At 49.5% G+C, this 20,581-nt stretch overlaps 2 protein-coding genes across 2 annotated transcripts; one reads left to right on the forward strand and one right to left on the reverse strand.

The window, feature by feature from the left end:
• Positions 1 to 53: 53 nt before the first annotated feature.
• TMCO6 (transmembrane and coiled-coil domains 6) lies at positions 54 to 7,396 on the reverse strand. The gene is made up of 12 exons (XM_004610001.2): positions 7,228 to 7,396; positions 7,014 to 7,126; positions 3,144 to 3,259; positions 2,856 to 3,039; positions 2,529 to 2,633; positions 2,288 to 2,373; positions 2,022 to 2,138; positions 1,728 to 1,839; positions 1,471 to 1,657; positions 1,274 to 1,368; positions 667 to 834; positions 54 to 429 (listed from the first exon to the last, which is right to left on the reverse strand). The coding sequence occupies exons 1-12, from the start codon at positions 7,310 to 7,312 to the stop codon at positions 316 to 318; spliced, it is 1,482 nt and encodes a 493-aa protein (XP_004610058.1). The 5' UTR covers positions 7,313 to 7,396; the 3' UTR covers positions 54 to 315.
• Positions 7,397 to 9,934: 2,538 nt separating this feature from the next.
• CD14 (CD14 molecule) lies at positions 9,935 to 14,705 on the forward strand. The gene is made up of 3 exons (XM_004609931.2): positions 9,935 to 9,949; positions 13,254 to 13,377; positions 13,451 to 14,705. The coding sequence occupies exons 2-3, from the start codon at positions 13,375 to 13,377 to the stop codon at positions 14,579 to 14,581; spliced, it is 1,134 nt and encodes a 377-aa protein (XP_004609988.2). The 5' UTR covers positions 9,935 to 9,949; positions 13,254 to 13,374; the 3' UTR covers positions 14,582 to 14,705.
• The last annotated feature ends 5,876 nt before the right edge of the window (positions 14,706 to 20,581 follow it).

The raw sequence follows: 20,581 nt of genomic DNA on the forward strand, positions 1-20,581 counted from the left end.
TTCATGCACCCACCACCCTTTACCTTGCAAATACCGAGGAGAAGTAGTTTACTATAAAAATAGAACTTTATTCTGTCCTATCAAAAGTTAACTGCTAAAATTGGAGGGGAGGGGACTCCAGGGACCCCAAAAAATAAGGACACACCAGGCTCCCTCTGGTCTTCCTCTCTTGTCAGGGTGAGTGACCTGCTACACCTTGGGAGGTGTAGCAGAGAACAAAAAAAAACTCTGTTTCTGAAGCCCCCAAAAGGATTCCTGGGCAAGGAAACTGAGGAGGCAGGGAGGTGAGGAATGGTGTGTGACCCGGAAGCCAGGTCACCCGTGAAGAGCTTTCTGCAGAAGAGCTTGCACACGATCCTGGAGCTGTGCCTCCTCACGATGCTTTTCCAGGGCCTGCAGCCCGGAGTGCTGCAGGAAGGCCTGGGCAGCCTGAGGGGAGGGAAGACAAGAGTCAACACTGATGACCATACATTAGACTTTATCCAAACGTCCACTTGTCAGAGGGTGCGTTCTCTGACATGGGCATGCAAGTTCTGAGCTGGAACCCTTTCTGGCTAGCCAGCCCCAAAGAAATAGCTATCGTTAAAACTAGAAAAGGAAAAAGGACCATGGGAAGAGGAAAGGCTTCAGGACTGGATAGAGTGTGGACAAGGGCCAGAAACCCACCTCTGGCTGATAGAGGAACAGCAACTGTAGCAGCTCCAAACTCTGGCCAACAACTTCAGTGTCAGAGAAGGCCAACATATCCAACAAGGAGGGCAGCAGGGGCCCTGGCCACAGACGCTGGCAGTAAGCAGGACCCTTCTCTGCAACGTTGCACAGAACTGTGAGCACCTGCAGACAGTCCCCACAAAAGATGAAAGCCAAAGATGGTCATGCTGGCCCCAGTATATGGACTGCTAACCACATCCCGGCGTTCTCATACGCATGCCCTGAAGTTCCTCAGGACTAATATTTCTAGTTAGCAATGAGGAAACTGAAGTTTCAGTTGATTTGCCAAGGTTAGGGGCTCAAACACCCCACCTGATGTGGCCCTGAGGCCAGCCATACCACACCATGTGCCAGCTCTCACTTAAGGGACCTCCTGAACCTCAGGAGTCAGGATTAGCCTATTTTTCTTTTAAGCACCATGATCTATAATACTGTTAATAATAGGGTTTCATGCATACAATGTTCCCACATCCTGCACATTTTCTGCCTTCCTCCACCCCCTACCCATCCCTCCCACATTTTATACTCCCAGGTCTTGGACTCAAGGCAACCCAATACCTACCAGTACGCGCACAACATTAGATACTGACAGTAACTGCAAGAGGGTCCCAATCAGATCCAGGGAGAGCAAAGAGGTACAAAAACTAGGACTGTTTGCTGAAAGGGAAAATGTCAGGGTGAAGTCCCTGAAAACCGGCCTGAATTCACTGCCCCACCCCCCAACTCCCCCTCAGTCCAGGCCCAGGCAGTGGTGCTGACCAGTGAGATTATTAAGGAGCCAAAGGCCTTCAGGAAGTAAGCTGGGCTGTTGATGGAAGAAGAACTGCAAGATCAGAAATAATGCTGCCAAGACGCGCTCATCTCCAAACTGCGTTTCCCCTTCCATGGCTTCTGCTGCTGCCTCTGTTAGCAAGTTGCTCAGACACCGAAGCACAGGACATGCCAGCTGCAGAGAAAGGGGGAAGTTAGATGCAAAGAAGTGCCCTGCCCACCGGAGGTGTGCCCTCTGCACCCACCAGCTCCAGTCCTGCATTATCAGTTCTCTGGACAGCGCCCGCCAAGTCCAACAGCAGTAGCCCCAAGGTGGACAGAGCCCCGTGGCTGATGAGCAGGGCATTGTTGACCTGGCTGGACAGGAGGAGACAAGCAGTCACAACTTGACCTCTCCCGCCTAGAAAGCTCTAGGTCTGGGCTGTCCTGGGCTCTAAGAAGACTCACCACAGCCATTCCAGAAACGTACATTCAGAAATGTGTCATGGCAGGGGGCCCATGGGGCAGATGGCGGCGCTTTCCCAGAGCGCCGCAGTTACCTGCAGATGAGGTAGTGAAGGCACCAGGCAAATTCCACAGCCACCCCAGGGTTCAGTTTCGGGCCGGGTTGCAGGAGCCGCAGCATGTGTTGGGGGAGAGTGGAGGCCAGGACAGAGCTGCCAGCAGAGGCAGAGACGTGAGTAGGAACACAAGAGGGAGGCAGCCTGGCTTCTGTCCAATACCCAGGAGCAGCGGGGCAAGTGTCCAGACCAGAAGCCCTTCCCCGCCGCACAGCTGCACAGCTGGAGACACAGTTTTTACTTACGGGATGACAGTCTCTGATGCTTCCTGGGCCTGCAGGAGCTGGGACAAGGTGTATCCAGCGGCCTCTAGCACAGGCAGGTGGGGGGACTGGAAGACACAGTGGGGTCTGGCTGGGAGCTGGGCCCTAAGAGAGCCTGTGACTTTCCTCCCTTCACACAGAGCAGAGGTTGGATCTCTGCTCCCAGAGCAGATGGGGTGTGAGGCGGGTGGCCCAGAAAGGGAAAGCAGAAGTGGACACTGACCTGGACACAGGCAGCCAAGGCTGGAACAATGCCCTGTGGCAGGAGCTGCCTCCTTATGGCCTCGCTCTCCACGATCAGGTTGCCCAGAGTGTACAGGCACAGCTCCTGAGGGCGGGACAACAAAACCCCCGGGGCTGGGGCCCTCTCTGGCCAGGGCAGAGAGGACAGAGCACCCTGACCTTGAAGCACTAGGGAGAGGGGAGTAGGCAGTGATGGGTGTGGAGGGAAACAGTTCCTTCGTCCCCCAGTCTGCCAGCACAAAGTGGACCCCAAAAACCTAGCTTTGAAATCCAAGTCAAGAATAAAGTAGGAAGGAACAGGGCTTACTACAAGATCTGAGCTGTGACCGGCGAGGTAGGTGAGAAGGTAGGAAGTGGCTGGCAGGCAGGCCTCCGCCACTACACACTGCTCGGAGTGTGACAGCTCATGAAGGCACCGAGCTGCCTCAAGCTGCAGCAGGGCATGGTTGCTGGTCAGGAGCCCGACGAGGGTCCGCATGCTTCCCTCCAGCCTACAGAAGCGAACGCCAGAGGTCTGCTCAGGCCGGGGCCAACCTCTCCACACGACCGTCCCTTCCTCCACTCTAGGCCATCCATCCACACCACCCATACTGACCTGATAAAGGTCTGCTGTGACTCAGGGTGCTGCAAGCCTCGCCGAAGACTGACCAGAGCACCCTGTCTCTCCTTTTCCTCTGTCCCCCGCTGGGCCAGCTGCAGGAACTGCTGGATCTAGAACCCAGGAAGGGTTAGAAGAGACACACGGTGGTCAGTAAGCTAGGGCCCAGAGCAAGTGTACAGCAGGGAGGGCATTTGCTTTGCACACAGCCAGCTCAGGTTTGATCCCCAGCACCTCAGATGGTCCCCTGAGCCTGTCAAGAATGATCCCTGAGCACAGCCAGGAATAATCCCTGAGCACTGCCAGGTATAGCCCAAAAACCAAAAAAAAAAAAAAAAAAAGGCAAATACAGGGTCAGAGAGAGCTCAACAGGCTGGCTGCACATGTGTTGCATGCAAGAGGCCTCAGTTCAATTCCCCACTCCACATGGTTCCCCCACACTGCCAGGCACAATTACCAAGCATCACCAAGTGTTGTCCCAAACCACAATTAACTCATGAATCCTAGACTCTTTATTTATTTATTTATTTATTTATTTATTTATTTATTTATTTTGCTTTTTGGGTCATACCTGGCAATGCACAGGGGTTACCTCCTGGCTTTACACTCAGGAGTTACTCCTGGCAGTGCTCAGGGAACCATATGGGATGCTGGGAATCAAACCCGGGTAGGCTGCGTGCAAGGCAAACGCCCTACCTGCTATGCTATTGCTCCAGCCCCCAGACTCTATTTTTGAACCCTCCAAACACACCTCAAGAACTAGTCATTCAACTTACACGGCTACTAAGCACCAATCTCACCACTTGAGTGGACAGATAGTGAATGAGAACTGGATTCTTTTATAGCCCTGCTGCTTAGTCTACAAGGAACTGAAGATCAGCTGCTCACTGAAAATGGGAATAAGTAACCTGCCCCACCAGGGGTGTGGCCCAGTAGTGATGAGGCACTGGCTTCCATCCCCCACACCACAAAAATTAATAGGGGCTGGAGAGATAGTGCAGTGGGTAGGACACTTGCCTTGCAGTAGCCAACCCAAGTTTGATCCCCAGCACCCCATATTGTTCCTGAGCATCCCAGGAGTGATTCCTGAGCCCTAAAAGAGGAGTAAGCCCTGGGCACAGCCAGGTGTGGCCAAAAGAAAATAATAATAAATACTGAACTGTACTGTATGTCAGATACTATCTAGTCATTTGGGTTTTTAGTGATGACAACTAAAACAGGAGCTAAGTTTCCTCTGATTTGTGTGTGTGTGTGTATGAAGCAAGAAAGTTTTTATTGGGGCCAGAGTGATAGTACAGTGGGTAGGGCATTTGCCTTGCATGCAGCCAACCCGGGTTCAATCCCCAGCATCCGATATGGTCCCCTAAGCACTTCCAGGAGTAATTTCTGAGCTCAAAGCCAGGAGTAACCCCTGAGCATCGATGAGTGTGACCCCCCCAAAAAAAAAGATATTGAAACTTATAGAAAGATGTGGGAGAGAGAGAGAGAGGGAAGTACGTGTTCGAGAGTAAACAGGCTTCTCCAGAGTGGAAAAGACAACTAAAGAAAGATATTAAAACTTATAGAAAGATGTGGGAGGGAGAGAGGGAAGTATGTGTTCAAGAGAAAATATAGGCTTCTCCAGAGTAGAAAAGGCAACTAAAGAAATAGATAAGCATACAACATGTATGTTCAAGGGAGAACACAGGCTTGAAGCATAAGCCAGTTTCCTTGGATTTAAAGTCCAGCTGGGTATGAGGGAGAGGGCTCGAGGGCTAGAGCACACAACTAGCAGGCAGAGACCCTGGATTCGATCCCTAGCATCTCATGGAGCCTAAATCACCACTGGGATGGGCCTGGTAAGCAGCACCAGGCCTAGTGCCAGGAGTGGCCGCAGGGTTCCCCTGAGCACTACTTAGGAGTCCACTCCTACAGCCCCAAATGCCGACTGCTGTATTCCATTCTCAGAGAATTGTTCAGATGATCTTAGGAGGGCTTTACTTAAAGACACATGACCAGGAAAGTGGCTCAGTGCTAGAATGGATGCCTTGCATGTGTTTAATCCCTGGTCCAGCAAACAATAAAATCTAGGACCCCGTACTATAAAAGGCAACTCAGGGAGTATTGTCTTGCATGCAGCTGACCAGGATTCAATCCCTGACACTGCATGGTCTCCTGAGCACCTCGGGGAGCAATACCCAAACACTGAGCCAGAAGTACAGCTGGGTAAGGCCCAAAAAGAAAGTAAAGGGAAATGGAATAGACATGAAGGAGGAGAAGTGAGACAGTCAGTTCAGAACAAGCAGTAACATTCTGCAAGCAACTTACAAAGATATGTGACTGAAAGGGGTGTACTGAAGAACCACAAATGCAAAGGCCATGAGACAGGAAAGAGTCTGGTCTATTTTTCCAGGAACAAAAAGGGGGCCAGGGATTGGAGCGATAGTACAGTGAGTAGGGTGTTTGCCTTGCACTCAGCCAACCCGGTTTCAATCCCCAGCATCCCATATGGTCCCCCAAGCACTGCCAGGAGTAATTCCTGAGTGCAAGGCCAGGAATAACCCCTGAGCACACTGGGTGTGACCCGAAAAAATAAATAAAATAAAAGGGGGCCAGTGTCGCAGAGAGGAGAAAGCTGAGACGGTGGAGAGGGGGACAGAGGTTAGACCATACTGGACTCTATAGGTCACTGAAAGGATTTTGCTCTGTGTTTTTCATGTCTTGATTTTATTTTCTTTTTCTTGGGGGGGCAAGGATGACTGGAGACCCAACTGTGCTCTCACTTCCTGTGGTCCGTCCTCAGGCTCCATGCGACTCTAGGGGGTTGAACCCCAAGTTCCTGCAAGTTAAGCATGCGCTCAGCCATGAGCCAGCTCTCCAGTCCTGCTCTGTAGTTTTTTTGTTTGCTTGTTTGTGGGGTGACACTCAGCAGTGCTTAGGGATCATTTGAGGAAAATGTGTTTGGGAACTATTTGTGTGCCAAGGGTTAAACCCAAGTCAGCTACGTGCAAAGCAAATGCCCTACCTGCCCTACCTGCTGTACTATCTCTTGGGCCTTGGGTATTATTTTTATTTATTTAGGTTTTGGGGCCACACCCGGAGGTGCTCATAGCCTGGTTATACACTCGGGAACTATTCCTGGCAGTGCTTAGGGGATCATAAGGATGTCGTGGATGAAACCCAGATCAGCGACATGACCTGGAAGGCAAGCACCTTACCCGCTGTTCTATGCTTCAGCCCCTGATCCCTGTATTTCTAAAATGCACACTACTGGATACATGGAGAATGGACACGGTTGGCAAGCTTAGCTGCAAATGACCTGTTAGGTGGCTATTGTAAATGGAGAAAAAGGTGGTGACCCTGAGGTCAGTCGGTTCTTGGTTCTTAGAACTAATAGAACTTGAGCGCCTGCTTTTCATGCAGGAGGTCTGGAATGGACCACATAGTCCATTGAGCACCACCAGTAGCTGTGAGCACAGAGGGATGTGCCCTCCTCCGCCCCCACCCACCCCCAGAAAAAAATCAAACAACTCCAGCGATCTTTAGGAGCTTTAAAAAATGTGCGGGAGTCCCAGCAATAGTACAACAAGTAGGGTATTTGCTTTGCACACTAGCCATCGGGGTTCAATTCCCCGCACCCGTATCCCATCTGGTCCCCCAGCACCGCCAGGAATTAAGACCCGGTCACTGTCGGGATGTGGCTCCATAACAATAATAGTAATAATAATAATAATAATAATAATAATAATAATAAATGTGGGGATCTGGGATCGGGGCACGGGGCCGCACTGCCGTGGGGACGCGGCTGCGGGCTCCGTCCACTTGCGGGGAGGTGCTGCAGGGCCCGCCTCCGGGGCTGGCGTCGAGCTCCCGCCAACTCGCCCTCACCTCGGCTTGCCCCAGGATCGCGGTCGCGCAGCCCCCTCCGGCTTCCTCCGAGGTGTCATCTCTCAGCAACCTCTTGCTGACCAGCTGCTGCTCCCTCCGCGCCTTCCTCAATGCTGCGGGCGACCGAGCCATCAGAGCGCGGGGAGCACAGGGCCCGGCTCTCCCCGCCCCACCACCCTCGGACCCCCACCCCCGCGCCCTCGCCGGCCCGCACCGGCCTCCCGCTCCCGCCGGCGACACCGTAGTTCCTCCACCCCGCAGCCCGCAGGCCCGAGGCGGCACCGTCGATGGCTCCACATCGCGGGGCGGGAGGAAACCGGGAAGAGCCGGGTTAGGCACCCGGGCCAAAAGGACGGCACGGAATGCGCAGGCGCAGCCTCGGGCGGGAGGGGCGGGGCGGGGCGAGCAGAGCAGGGGGCGGGGTCTAAGTGAGGGGCGGGACGGTGAGGAAAAGGGGAGCCGCCTAGAGGCCCGTGGGATCTAGGCTGACGGAATCAAGGCCTCTGTTATTCCTCCTTGTCGGTTTCAGTTCCTGGAAAAGAAGTAACTGAAAGAACCTTCCACTCTAACACAACCTTCCCACTCTCCTACCCCACCCATACCCAATGGGAACTTTAAAAAACTACCCTGACCTGACGGAAAATAGGGGATCCTGTTTCACCAGACACTCAGCTCTCACCGATGAGCTTTGGATAAACATGGAACTACTTGATTTCATTTACCATTAACTCCGTTTTATGAGTAAGGAATATGAAACAAATATTTCACTGTTCTGCATAAAATTGGGTTGTAACATTTCAGTGGCAAAGCAATTATTTCATCAAATGTTAAATGCCACTACTCTCCTAGGTACCAAGTGGAGAAACACTAGTTCCAGTACCTAGAGTGGGTACAGTGAGTAGAAGCTGACAGCTTTTCTTGCATGCAGCTGACTGGGTTCGATCCCCAGCATTGTACCTCATCTGGACACCGAGGCACCTCAAGGTGTGACCCCTGAGCACTGTTGGGTGAGACCCCAGAATAAAGAATTTTTATGGGATCCTAAAGGGACAATGAAGTGGCTTAGAAAGCGTGAGCAAAAATATAATCAGACTTTAAATCCCCAATGTCAAATACGCATTTAACACAATCTTGTCAGTTCTGCAGAGTAAGCCTGGCAGCTTGCCATCCCTGGTACCACAAATGGTTTCTGGTTGCCACATAACAAGCTTCGAGTAAGCACTACACAAAGGAATGTGACCCCCAGCAAGCACCACAAAAGATGTGAGTTCCACAGCCAGAAAGTGGCCAAGTTCATGCCTTAGCTTCACAAAAACCAGAAAGCAAATCTCTGTCACTATCTCACCTGGGCCACAGTGTTCTCTTCTTCTTCTTTTTGGTTTTGGGGTCACACATGAGGGTACTCGGGGGTTACTCCTGCCTCTACACTCAACAATCACTCCTGGCAGGCTTGGGGGAACTATACAGGATGCTGGGAAACAAACCCAGATGGGCGGAACGGAAGGAAATCGCCTTACCAACTACACTGTGCTGTCGCACTGGCCCCTCAGTTTTCTTTTCTTTAAAATGCAACTGTGGGGGGGCCAGAGTGATAGTACAGTGGGTAGGGCATTTGCCTTATACACGGCCAACCTGGGTTCAACTCCCGGCACCCCATATGATCCCCCCAGCACTGCCAGGAGTAATTCCTGAGTGCAGAGCCAGGAGTAACCCCTGAGCATCGCTGGATGTGACCCAAAAAGCCAAAAAAAAAATGGCAACTGTGGGGTCAGTAGGGCAATTGCCTTGCATGAGACCACCCATATAGTCCTCTGAGCCCTACCGAAAGTGATCCTTGAGCACAAAACCAGGAGTAAGCTTTTAGCACAGTCAGGTGTGACCCCCCAAAAAGAAGTAGATTAAATAGATTAAATCGTGAAACCAGAGAGAGAAGCAGTGGATAAGGCACTTGCATTGCATGCAGCTGTCCCAAATTTGATCCCTGGCCCTACATATGACCCCTCAAACATTGCCATGAATGACTACTGAGCACAGAACCAGGACTAGCCTGAGCACTGTCAGATAGTCCCTGAGCACCCCAAGAAGGAAAAAAAGAAAAGGCTTTGAAAAATATAACTATTAAGGTGACTGCCAATAGTGCAGCTCTATGCAAAAGGCTTTATTCACAGTCAAGTTTTTTGTGGGTTTTTTTTTTTTTTTTGCTTTTTGCTTTTTGGGTCACACGTGGCGATGCACAGGGGTTACACCTGGCTTTGCACTCAGGAATTACTCCTGGTGGTGCTCAGGGGACCATATGGGATGCTGGGAATCGAACCCCAGTCAGCCTCGTGCAAGGCAAACGCCCTACCCGCTGTGCTATCACTCCAGCCCCCACAGTCAAGTTTTTTTTATTATCTCCATTTTACAAAACAGGAGTTCAGAAATATAAGACCTAGAAACTGTTCAAATTTCATAACCCCAGTGGCAAAGATGGGGGGCAGAAGTAGAGGGGACCCAGCAGAGCTCAAGGATTACTCCCATCTATGCTCTACGTCTGCTCCTGGTGGAGAACCAGGCTGTGCCAAGGAGAGAAGTTGGGTCTTGAACTACTTCCTGGTCCCAGGAGATGGACTCAGCCAGACTGCAGTTTCAAAGATAACTGTTTAATTTATTCTCTCACCTTATTCCTACCTGATGTCACAGTGACCCTGGCGAGGCTCAGGCATTAAGGCGTGCCAATAGGATACACAGAGAGCCAGCTTGGTCTCATGACTCCTCCTTATTTGGGCTGAGGACAGATGTGAAACAACTTCTAGAAAATACGGGAAGTGAACATTCGAATGTTTGTCATGTAGTTCTTTCCCTAGAAATCTAGAGGCTCATAACTCTGAGGATTGTTCTAAAAGCATAGACTCTACCTCATCCTCTGGCACTTCGCTTTTTTTCTTGGAAAACAGGTGAGTTACTGAATCATCTTTATTCTCATGTGACCTAGGTTCAGCCATTGCTTCCTTGGACACAGGAATTGTGCTGTGGGGAATGAGAGGCAGAGGAGAATTTGTTGAAAATATCTTGTTCTTCTATTTTAAGAGGAGGAAATGGGAATGTAAGAAATTGAGAGACTCGGGGCTGGAGCAATAGCACAGTGGGTAGGGCATTTGCCTTGCACGAGGCCAACCCGGGTTCGATCCCCGGCATCCCATATGGTCCCCCAAGCACTGCCAGGAGCAATTCCTGAGTGCAAAGCCAGGAGTAACCCCTGAGCATCGCCACGTGTGACCCAAAAAGCAAAAAAAAGAAGAAATTGAGAGACTCGGACAATGTGTCTCTGTTTAATTACCACTTAATTTGGGAAAGGGCTTTGGCTATAAACAGTGGTGTTGGGGGGACCATGTAATGCTGTGGCTTGAACCCAGGTTTCCTGCATGCAAGGCATGCCCTCTAACTCCTTGAGTTATCTCCTCAGCCCATAAGAAAGCTATTACTCGGATCAGAGCAATAGTACAGTGACTGGGGTGCTTTCATTGCACACAGAAGACCTGGGTTCAATCCCTAGCACCCATATGGTACCCCCGAGCCCCACCAGGAATCAGCCCTGAGCACAGAAACAGGAGTAAGCTTATCACCAGGTGTGGCCCACAAACAAACAAAAGCTATTACTTTCTTTTCTTTTTTGTTTCTGAGGATGGGGGGCAGTTTAGGTGACTCTAGACAGTGCTCAGGATTCATTCCTAGTTCTGTGCTCAGGGGTCCCTCCTGGCAGCACTGCGGGATCACATAGGGTGTCAGGGATTGAACATTGAATCATTTCTCTGACCCCATATTTTCTTATTTGCTATTGTTGCTGTTATTTTGTTTTGTGTTTTTGGGTCATCCTTGTTCATGTTTGTGGACTTCTTCTAGCTTAGTATTTGGGGGACATTTCTGGAGGTGCTCAGGCACTCTGTGGTACACTGGGGATCAAACCCCAGATGGAAACATGTGCTCTAACCTATTGACCTATCTCCCCAGCCCTTATTTAATAAACAAAGTTGGGACACTTTTGGTGTGTTTTGTTTTAAGGCCATACCAGGCAGTGCTCAAGGCTTACTCCTAGCTCTACATTTAGGGATCAACCCTGGCAGGGTTTAGGGGATCATATCCAGGTCAGCTGCATACAAAAAACTGCCTTACCCATGTATTCTCTTCAGTCCCCAATGTTAGAAGACTTTTTTTCCTTTGCTTTAACTAAAGTAAGTCATTTCTGCATTGGATATAAAGGTAAGACTTTTTAAAATTTGGGGCTACGCCTGGCCTTCAGCTCAAGAGTCATTCCTAGTGGTGTTTGGTGACCATATGCAGTGTCAAAGATCAAACAGGGTTTCCCTCATGCACCTTAACCCATGGTATAACCTATCTGGTCCATTTAATTAATAATTTATTTATAGGTCACACCCATAAGTGCTGGGACAGGTGGCATGACTCTCCTTGCTGTACACATGTTCTGTGGGCCTCCGTAGTCGTTTGAGCTATCTTTTCCCCATTCCTCATCCTTCCCATTTAAACACAAACTTTAGGTTATTCTTGACAAGTGGGATATTGTCAATAGAGCAGAAATTTACATTTAAAATAAATTAACAAGAGACAAAGCATGTTACCTTCTGAAGACTCCTGATAATTCTAACATCCTGGCTGATCAGACTGCTTTAAATTTTGGGCATTGGGGCTAGAGATAGCACAGTAGGTAGGGCGTTTGCCTTGCACGAGGCCGACCCAGGTTCGATTCCCAGCATTCCATATGGTCCCCCGAGCACCGCCATGAGTAATTCCTGAGTGCAAAGCCAGGAGTAACCCCTGTGCATCGCCAGGTGTGACCCCCCCCAAAAAAAAAAACACCCAAAATTTTGGGGCATTTGGGTTAGGATGTAAACTAGGTGGATTTATCATTCAGGGCCTGGAAAGTGTTCAATGAACTAGGTGTATGATTTGTGTGCAGAGTCAGAATTTGATCCTGAATCCCTGGGAGCACAGCGAGGAAGAACACTAGCATCTAGCCTGGAGTTTTCTCCCAGCACTGCTGGGTGTGGTACAAAAACAGAACAAAGCAATAATAATTTCTGAATGAAGAGGGGTTGGTGGTAGTACAGTGGGTAGGTCACTTGCCTTGTATGCGGCCAACCTGAGTTAGATCCCTGGCTTCCCATAAGGTCCCTGAGCACTGCCAGGAATAATTCTGGAGCCAGGATGTGACCCAAAGCGAAAAAATTAAATAGAAGAATAAGAATTTTACATTCAGGGCTGGGGATTGGGGTGGTGGTGATTATGTGATTATGCAGTTCAGTGGTAGAACATTTGTCTCGCACATGTGAGACCCTGGGACCCCTTGGCAATGAGGAGACCCCAGAGCCGCCCTGTATGGGCACACCCAAGACCCCAAGCACCAGGCCAGGAACAGTTGTCAGTTAATAGATTGACTTCACAGATGATGGGATTATAAATTGAATGGGGATTATCTCTACTGCCATAATCAAAGGTAACATTTTCTTTAATCCAGCGCCCCCCCCACAACACCCCATTTAATTTTGTATGGAAAGGGCTGGGAGGAGGGTAAAAATTAAATAATAATCAACTGTTAAAAAAAAAAACACTTCCTTCTCTTGAACGAGCATAGTAGCAGAAAAGATTTGCAGTCTCTTCCACAAAGTAAACACGATTTAGGGCGGTTTAGGACTTGAGGGGCTGGAGGCTAACGAGGGTACGGTAAGTAACCAAGACAAGAACTGTTGAAGTACCGTACCCTCTTTTTTTTTTTTTTTTTTTTTTGCCTTTTGGGTCACACCTGGCAATGCACAGGGGTTACTCTTGGCTCTGCACTCAGGAATGACTCCTGGCAGTGCTCAGGGGATCATATGGGATGCTGGGAATCGAACCCGGGTCGGCCGCGTGCAAGGCAAACGCCCTACCCGCTGTGCTATTGCTCCAGCCCCAGTACCGTAACCCTCTTTCGGGGTGTGTAGGCGGGGAGATCGGGAGTGAGGGCCTGCGGAGCTGGGGCAATTCCGTTCTTCAACCCCAGCAGGCCAGCCTGGGGCGCTGGCTTCAGCCAGTTGCAGAGACGGGAAGCGCTCACTGGATGCCCTGCAGGATCCTTCCTGTAAAAGGCTCCTCTGCCCTTTTCAGTTGTTGCATCATTGCAAAATTTCTCAGAAGCGTCAAGAAAGCCTGGAGGGAGGTGAGGGAGTGACTGGTGTTCGGAGAGGAGGCAAAAGAGTGTCTTTACAGGGTTACATCGAAGCCTCCAAGGGTCGGAGTGAGTCGTGTGTGGGGCTGCTCCATAGGCGGGAAGCCCAAGGCTTTCTCCTCGCTCGCCGCGACGCAGAGAGGCCCTGCAGATCCGTGCACCATGGTGAGTACATCGGGATTCCTCGTGGTACTCCAGGGAGCCACCGAGGCCTCCCTGACCTCCGTTGTCTCCCCAGATGCCTGGTTTGTGCCTGCTGCTGCTGCTGCTGCCGCCGTTGCTGCCTCACGTCTCCGCGGACACACCGGAGCCCTGCGAGTTGGATGATGAAGATGTTCGCTGCTTCTGCAATTTCACGGATCCGGACCCGAACTGGTCCAGCGCCTTCCAGTGTACGGTGGCCGTGGAGGTGGAGATCCGTGGCGGGGGTCGCGGCCTGGAACAATTCCTCAGGTTCGCCAGCACGGATCCGAGCCAGTACGTGGATATGATCAAGGCTCTGCGCTTGAGACGGCTCACGCTGGGCGACGCGCGGGCGCCAATTCAGCTCCTGGTCAGCCTCCTGGGAGCGCTCGGGTCTTCCCAACGCCTCAAAGAGCTGACGCTCGAGGACATGGAGATAACCGGCACGCTGCCACCGGTGCTTCTGGAAGCCACGGGGCCTGCGCTGTCCACCCTCCGTTTCCGTAATGTGTCGTGGCCATCAGGAGGGACTTGGCTCTCCTACTTGCAGCGGTTGCTAAAGCCCGGCCTGAAGGTCCTGAGCATCACGCAAACGCCCACGCCGCTTGCCTTCGCCTGCGCAAAGCTCGACCCCTTCCCAGTCCTCAGCAGCCTAGATCTGTCTGAGAATCCTGCTCTGGACGAGCGCGGATTGCAAGAGACTCTCTGTACCAACAAGTTCCCCGCGCTCCAGGACCTGGCGCTTCGCCGGGCTGGCGTGCAGACGCTGGACGAGGTGTGCTCGGCGCTGGCCACGGCGGGTGTGCGGCCGCACAGCCTCGACCTCAGCCACAACGCGCTACGGACCCCTGGCCCGGGCGCCGCTGCCCTGTGCGTCTGGCCCAGCGAACTGAACGCGCTCATCCTGTCTTTCGCGGGACTGGAGCAGGTGCCCAGAGGTCTGCCGGCCAAGCTGGGCGTGCTCGATCTCCGCGGCAACCGGCTGAAGAGGGAGCCGCGCCGGGACGAACTTCCCGAGGTGAATACGCTGATTCTGGATGGGAACCCCTTTCTCGACCCCAAACTCGCTAAACACCACGAAACCCTGAGAAAGTCCGGCGCGGTTCCAGCCTGTGCAACTTCGGCCTTGGCCGTAGGGCTGGCAGGAGCTACAGTGCTGCTTCGAGGGGCCGGGGGCTTCGCCTGAGGGTGAGGAATGGGGCGGGGGAGCGGGGTGGAGTCAAAGAACGCAGGTAAGCAGATTACCCTGCTGGGGAGTGGGTTTCGTCTGATCGGCACAACCTACTAACTGCCCCATACGAATTAAAATCTTAAACGTCAACCGTGTTCTTCACTCACTTGTTTGGTGGTTGCTTGCCATTAGCTCGGAACCATGACCACGCTGATCCGGGAATCAAGGCGCCAGAAACAAACAAATAACAACAAAAGAGTCCACTGTCCTTAGTGGGGGGTGGTGCTGTCTTTTGGGGGAATGGGGACTTTAGCTTGTACTTGAGAGCAAGGATAGTTAAGGATTTGGGGTGGAATTTGTGCTATTTGTTTGAGTTGTTTTGTTTTGTGGGGGCTACACCCCAGCCCACCAATACTGTGGACTACACTCCTAGGACTACACTCGCGAATTGCTCATGGCAGTGCTTGTTGCTCAGGGACCATTAGGAGATCCAACTCTGGTGGCTTCTCTACCTGCTGTTCTATCTAAGCCCTTAAAAAACAGTCTTTTGGGACTGGAGCAATAGCACAGCGGGTAGGGCATTTGCCTTGCACGCGGCCGACCCCGTTCGATTCCCAGCATCCCATATGGTCCCCTGAGCACTGCCAGGAGTAATTCCTGAGTGCAGAGCCAGGAATAACACCTGAGCATCGCGATGCTCAGGTGTTATTCCTTCCTGGCTCTGCACTCAGGGTTTACTCCTAGGGGTCCTTGGGGGACCTAGGAAGCCGGGGATCGAACCCGGGTTGGCCTGGTGCAAGGCAAACGCCCTAACTGCTGTGCTATCGCTCTAGCCCCTAATTAGTCAGTCTTGCTCTTCACTGTTCTCCCTTGTACATGTATCTCATTTGCTGTCTCAATGTTTCTTTACCTGTTTCCACTCTAGAGAAGTCTTAAACATGTTTTCTCTCTAATATGTACTTCTCCCTCTCTCTCTCCTTCATCATCATCATCATCATCCCATTGATCATGGATTTTCTTGAGCAGTCTCAGTAACGTCTCCATTCGTCCTAGCCCTGAGATTTTAGAAGCCTCTCTTTACTCGTCCTTCCCAATGGTGCCGCATTGGAGGCTCTTTCAGGGTCAGGGGAATGAGACCCATCATTGTTACTGGTTTTGGCATATGAATACGCCATGGGGAGCTAGCCAGGCTCTCCTGTGTGGGCAGGAAACTTTCGGTAGCTTGCCAGGTTCTCTGAGAGGGAGAACTAGGCTATAAGATGTCCCTCGCACTTCCAGGAGCTTGGTTTTATAGTCTCTGGATGTTGGCTATTGATGGGATTACAAGACGTAGGGTTGGGGAGTGGGGCAGCTTCTGGGTGTGATCGCCTAGCTACTGGAAAATAGGGGACCTGGGCAGAAGAGGTCCAATCCTGATCCAAGCAGGCTTGGAGATCTCAGCCCCAGGTCCCACACACCTGGGTTCTTCTGCCAGTTCCTTCATGCATGAGGCTCATCTGAACATGTGCAGAGGGGCCTTCAGCATGACTGTGGCTGGGCTCCAGAGGTCTTTGGCTGTGGGGTCTCTGCTTGAGGCGGGGAGGGAAGCTCAACCCACCCCCTCCGAGGAGCCCCCCATGAAGCCAGCCAGGCACGGGGGCAAGAAACTCTCTTCCCTTACATCTTTCTAAATAAGTTTCAATAAAACCTACCATACTTCCCCCCAAAATAAAATGGGTTTCTGGTACACAATGTTCCAACACCAATCCTTGGTCCAGTCCACTTCCTTCCACCATGTCCCCAGTTTCCCTCCCACCCACCTGCATGCCTCTATGACAATAATACTTATTTTAAAAGCGTATTTTGAAATACATTCTTGGCACTGTTAAACCTTTGTTTCTGTTGAGTAAAGACGTATTCAGGGCACTTACCTTGCATATGGCTGACCCAGGTTTGATGCCCTGGTAATAAAGAGAAAGGAGTAGTCCCAGAGCATCACTGGTTGTAGCTCCACCCCCCTCTCCAAATCTTTCAGTACAACATGGTTAGGTAGTGTGTGCTAGATAAGGTCAAGCACCAAGGGGACACGTAGGCTGCAGCAGGGTATGAATGGTGGGGGAAAATATATGGGACACTTTCTGGGAAGTGTCTTGGAGAATGAGAAACTTTCAGACTAACTATGAATGAGAAAAGTTATATGAATGGGTTTCTTTGCTGACATGAGTTAACTAGAGGAAAAAAATTAAAAGATCTGCATTTTTTTTTTTTTTTGCTTTTTGGGTCACACCCAGCGATGCTCAGGGTTACTCCTGGCTTTGCACTCAGAAATTACTCCTGGAGGTGCTCAGGGGACCATATGGGATGCCGGGGATCGAACCCGGGTCGGCCGCGTGCAAGGCAAACGCCCTACCCGCTGTGCTATCGCTCCGGCCCAAGATCAGCATTTTTTACTTCACTAAGATTAAATAAGATTTGCCACACTAATATTGGAAATCCCCATAAGTTATGTATCATGGTTCCAATTGCAAGTCATCTGGCATTTTGTTGTTTTTGTCTGGGGGTCAAACCTGGCAATGTTCAGGAGTTGCTTCTGGCTCAGCACTCAGGAATCACTCCTGATGATATTCTCAGGACCAAATGGGATGCCAGGGACCAAACTCAGGTCGGTTGCATGTAAGGCAAATGCCAATACTTTCACTCTGGCCCCAAATCTGGCATTTTTTCATCTGGCAGTATAGGAAGGATTTAGTCACCCAAAATTATATGTGGGTTTGCCCAGATATTGAGCAAGTTGTGCTGATCTGGGCAGAACTAAAAAACGTGTTCTAGACAGGGAAGGAAGTGAGGCAAGAAGTATGACTGAAAGAACCAAGATTTCCACTTCCCCATGATATTCAATGTGTCAAGACAAAATGTTTTTTTGCTGTAGAATTGGAGCCAAGGACTCCTTTCCTAAGTCACTCTCCCTGTGATCTTCATTTTGCTTACTCTTCTGTCATTTGGAGTCATGAAGACAGCATTGACAAAGATTCTCAGAAGTTCTTTTCCTTATTTGGGGATTGGGGAGAAAATGATCACAAACCACGTGCTCAGGGGCTATTATTTCCTCCTACGTGAAGGTGTTGCTCAGGGACCTATGTGGTATGGGGGATCTATGTGGTATGGATACTGTTTTGGGGGTATGGGGGTTCAAACCCACACCTCCTGCTTTCAAACATGTACTCCAGACTAATGATATATTTCTCCCACTTTTCTCAGAATTTATTCATTTATTTATTTTGGTTTGGGGCCACACCAAGTGATGCTCAAGGGCTACTCCTGCCTCTGGACTCAGGAATTACTTCTGGAAGTGCATGAGGATGCCAAGAATTGAACCCAGATTGGTCACATGCAAGGCAAATGCCCTATCTGCTGTACTATAAGTCCAGGACCTCTTCTCAAAAATGTTTATGCTCTGAGTCAAAAAAAGGGAACTTCTTTCGCATAATAATTGAAATCCACAAAAACCATCTTTTGATGGGCCACACAAATAGTATAGCAGATAAAGCACTTGCTTTGAACATAGCTGACCTGTATCTAATCCCCGGCACCACAAATGGTCCCCGAGGTCTTACCAAAAAACCAAACCAAACCAAAACACTATCCATCAGTTGATATCATAAAAGTCTGGATCCTTTTCCCCTAATATGAGCAACAAAAGAAGTATGTGGACAGTACAGTGGGTAGAGTGCTTACTGTACACATGACCAACCCAAGTTTCATCCTTGGGGTTGCCATATGCAGCACCATATAGCCCTGCCAGAAGTAATCCCCAAGCTCAGAGCCAGGAGTAAGCACTGAAAGCCACAGTGGCCAAAATATTAAAATAAAAAAAGAGAAAAAGAATGTGTGTTCTTACTGTTTCTGCATAACACTGGGGTTCTGGCAATGGTTATTAGTCAAGTAAAAATGATAATAAATGGCCCAGATCGGAAAATAAGAAGACTGGGGCCAAGATAAGGCCCAGTGGTAGAACATTTGACTTTCATGTATGTAAGGCCTTGGTTTCCATTCCTGACACTGAGAAAAAAGAAGTAAAATATCTGATTCACAGATTTTGTGATCATGTATATAAAACATATGGGGGGTGCAAGAGAGATAATACAGTGGGTAGGGCACTTGCTTTGCACACAGCCAATCTGGATTGAATTCCTGGCACCCCACATGGTTCTCAAAATCTGACCAGGGATCCCTAAGGGCAGAGTCAGGAATAAGCATTTCGGGGTGTGGCCCCATAACAAAAAAAAAACAATTAAGTGGATTCACTAAAACATTAAATTTAGTAAACCTGTAAGATACAAGACCAACATATAAAAATCAATTGTACATTTTTCTCTCTTGTGGTGCAGTGCCAGGGAACAAACGCAGGGTCTCAGGCATGAAAATCAGCTACTACACCACTAAGTCATGTCCCTGGCCTCAGCTCTATGTCTATACTTGCACCAAATATTTCCAAAATTAAACTAAACAAAAATTTCATTTATAATAGCAGCAAAAAGGATAATATATTTAGAAGAATAATTTAAAAAGGGCCAGCCAGATAGTACAGGGATTATGGTATTTGTCTTCCATGTGACTGATCCCTGGTTTGATCCCCAGCATTGTATATGATCTCCTGGGCACCACCAGAAGTGATATTTGAGCACAGAGCCAAGAGTAAGCCCCCAGCACCGGCAGGTGTGACCTAAACACCCCCCTCCAAAATATATATAATGAAAGAAGAGCAAACTCACACTTCATAAAACTATAAAATATTGTTGAAAGAAACATAAGAAGATATTAATAAGTAGAATTAACATCTCATGTTCATGGAGCATATTATTGGAATATCATTTCTTCCCTAATTAATTTATAAATTAAATGAAATTCTCTTTTGTTTTTATTTATTATTTCTTTTATTTTTTTGCTTTTTGGGTCACACCCGGCGATGCACAGGGGTTACTCCTGGCTCTGCACTCAGGAATCACCCCTGGCGGTGCTCAGGGGACCATATGGGATGCTGGGAATCGAACCCGGGTCGGCTGCGTGCAAGGCAAACGCCCTACCCGCTATGCTATCGCTCCAGCCCTGAAGCTGACTTTTGAATTGACAAGCTGATTTTATTGAAAAACATTTTTTTTATTTGGAGCCATACCCAGCTATGTTCAGGGGTTATCTGACTCTGCACTCAGGAATTATTCTTGGCAGTGTTTGGGGGACCAAATGGGATGCCAGGGGTCCAACTCGTTAGCCATGTGAAAAGCAAACACCCTACCCACTATACCTCACTCTGATCCCAACAAGCTGATTTTAAAGTTCATGGAATTTTGATAGACTATAAGGAAACAAAGCAATCTCATTTTAAAATAAAGGGGGACACAGAGCTAGAGAAATAGCTTAATAGGCTGAGTACATGCTTTGTATGCAGGAGGCCTGGGTTCTGTTCCCAGCCCTGCCTGTTCTTCTGAGGATGTAGTAGCCCTTGAGAGTGTCAGATTACAAAATAGAACCAAAAGGATTGCTTTGGAGAACTCCCACTTCCTGATTTCAAAACATACTGTGTAGCAATAGTAATCAAAACCGTGTGGTACTGGGCTGGAAAACAACATAGAGATCAGTGGAAGAGAAGCAAGAATGCAGAAATAGTCAATTCTATGGATAAGGGTGACAAGAACATTCTGTGAGGATGTGTCATTTATGGAAAGATAAGTCTGAATATCCAGACACAGATGAATATCCTGATACAGATGAATGAAGTATAGGACCTATATTTATTGACTAACTGAAAATAAATCAATTACTTAACTGTAAAAGTTAAAACAATAAAGCTACTAGAAAAAAAAACACAAAGATAGACCAGTGGTAGTACAGCAGGTAATGCACTTGCCTTGCACACAGCTGACCAGCTCAATCACCGGCATCCCATATGGTCCCCTGGGCACCACCAGGAGTGATCCCTGAGTGCACAGCCAAGAGTAAGCCCTAAGCACTGCCAGATATGGTCCCAAAACAAACAAA

The sequence above is a fragment of the Sorex araneus genome, chromosome 6, assembly GCF_027595985.1.
Source record: "Sorex araneus isolate mSorAra2 chromosome 6, mSorAra2.pri, whole genome shotgun sequence".
Lineage (NCBI taxonomy): Eukaryota > Metazoa > Chordata > Mammalia > Eulipotyphla > Soricidae > Sorex > Sorex araneus.

Bases quoted from the DNA above. Each gene is read 5' to 3' on its own strand.
- TMCO6 (XM_004610001.2), bottom strand. From the start codon at position 7,312: ATGTGGAGCCATCGACGGTGCCGCCTCGGGCCTGCGGGCTGCGGGGTG. The intron at 3,260-7,013 runs GTGAGGGCGAGT...CCTGGGTTCTAG, and splicing joins CGATCCTGGGGCAAGCCGAG to ATCCAGCAGTTCCTGCAGCT. The intron at 2,374-2,528 runs GTCAGTGTCCAC...TGTGTCTTCCAG, and splicing joins CCTTGGCTGCCTGTGTCCAG to TCCCCCCACCTGCCTGTGCT.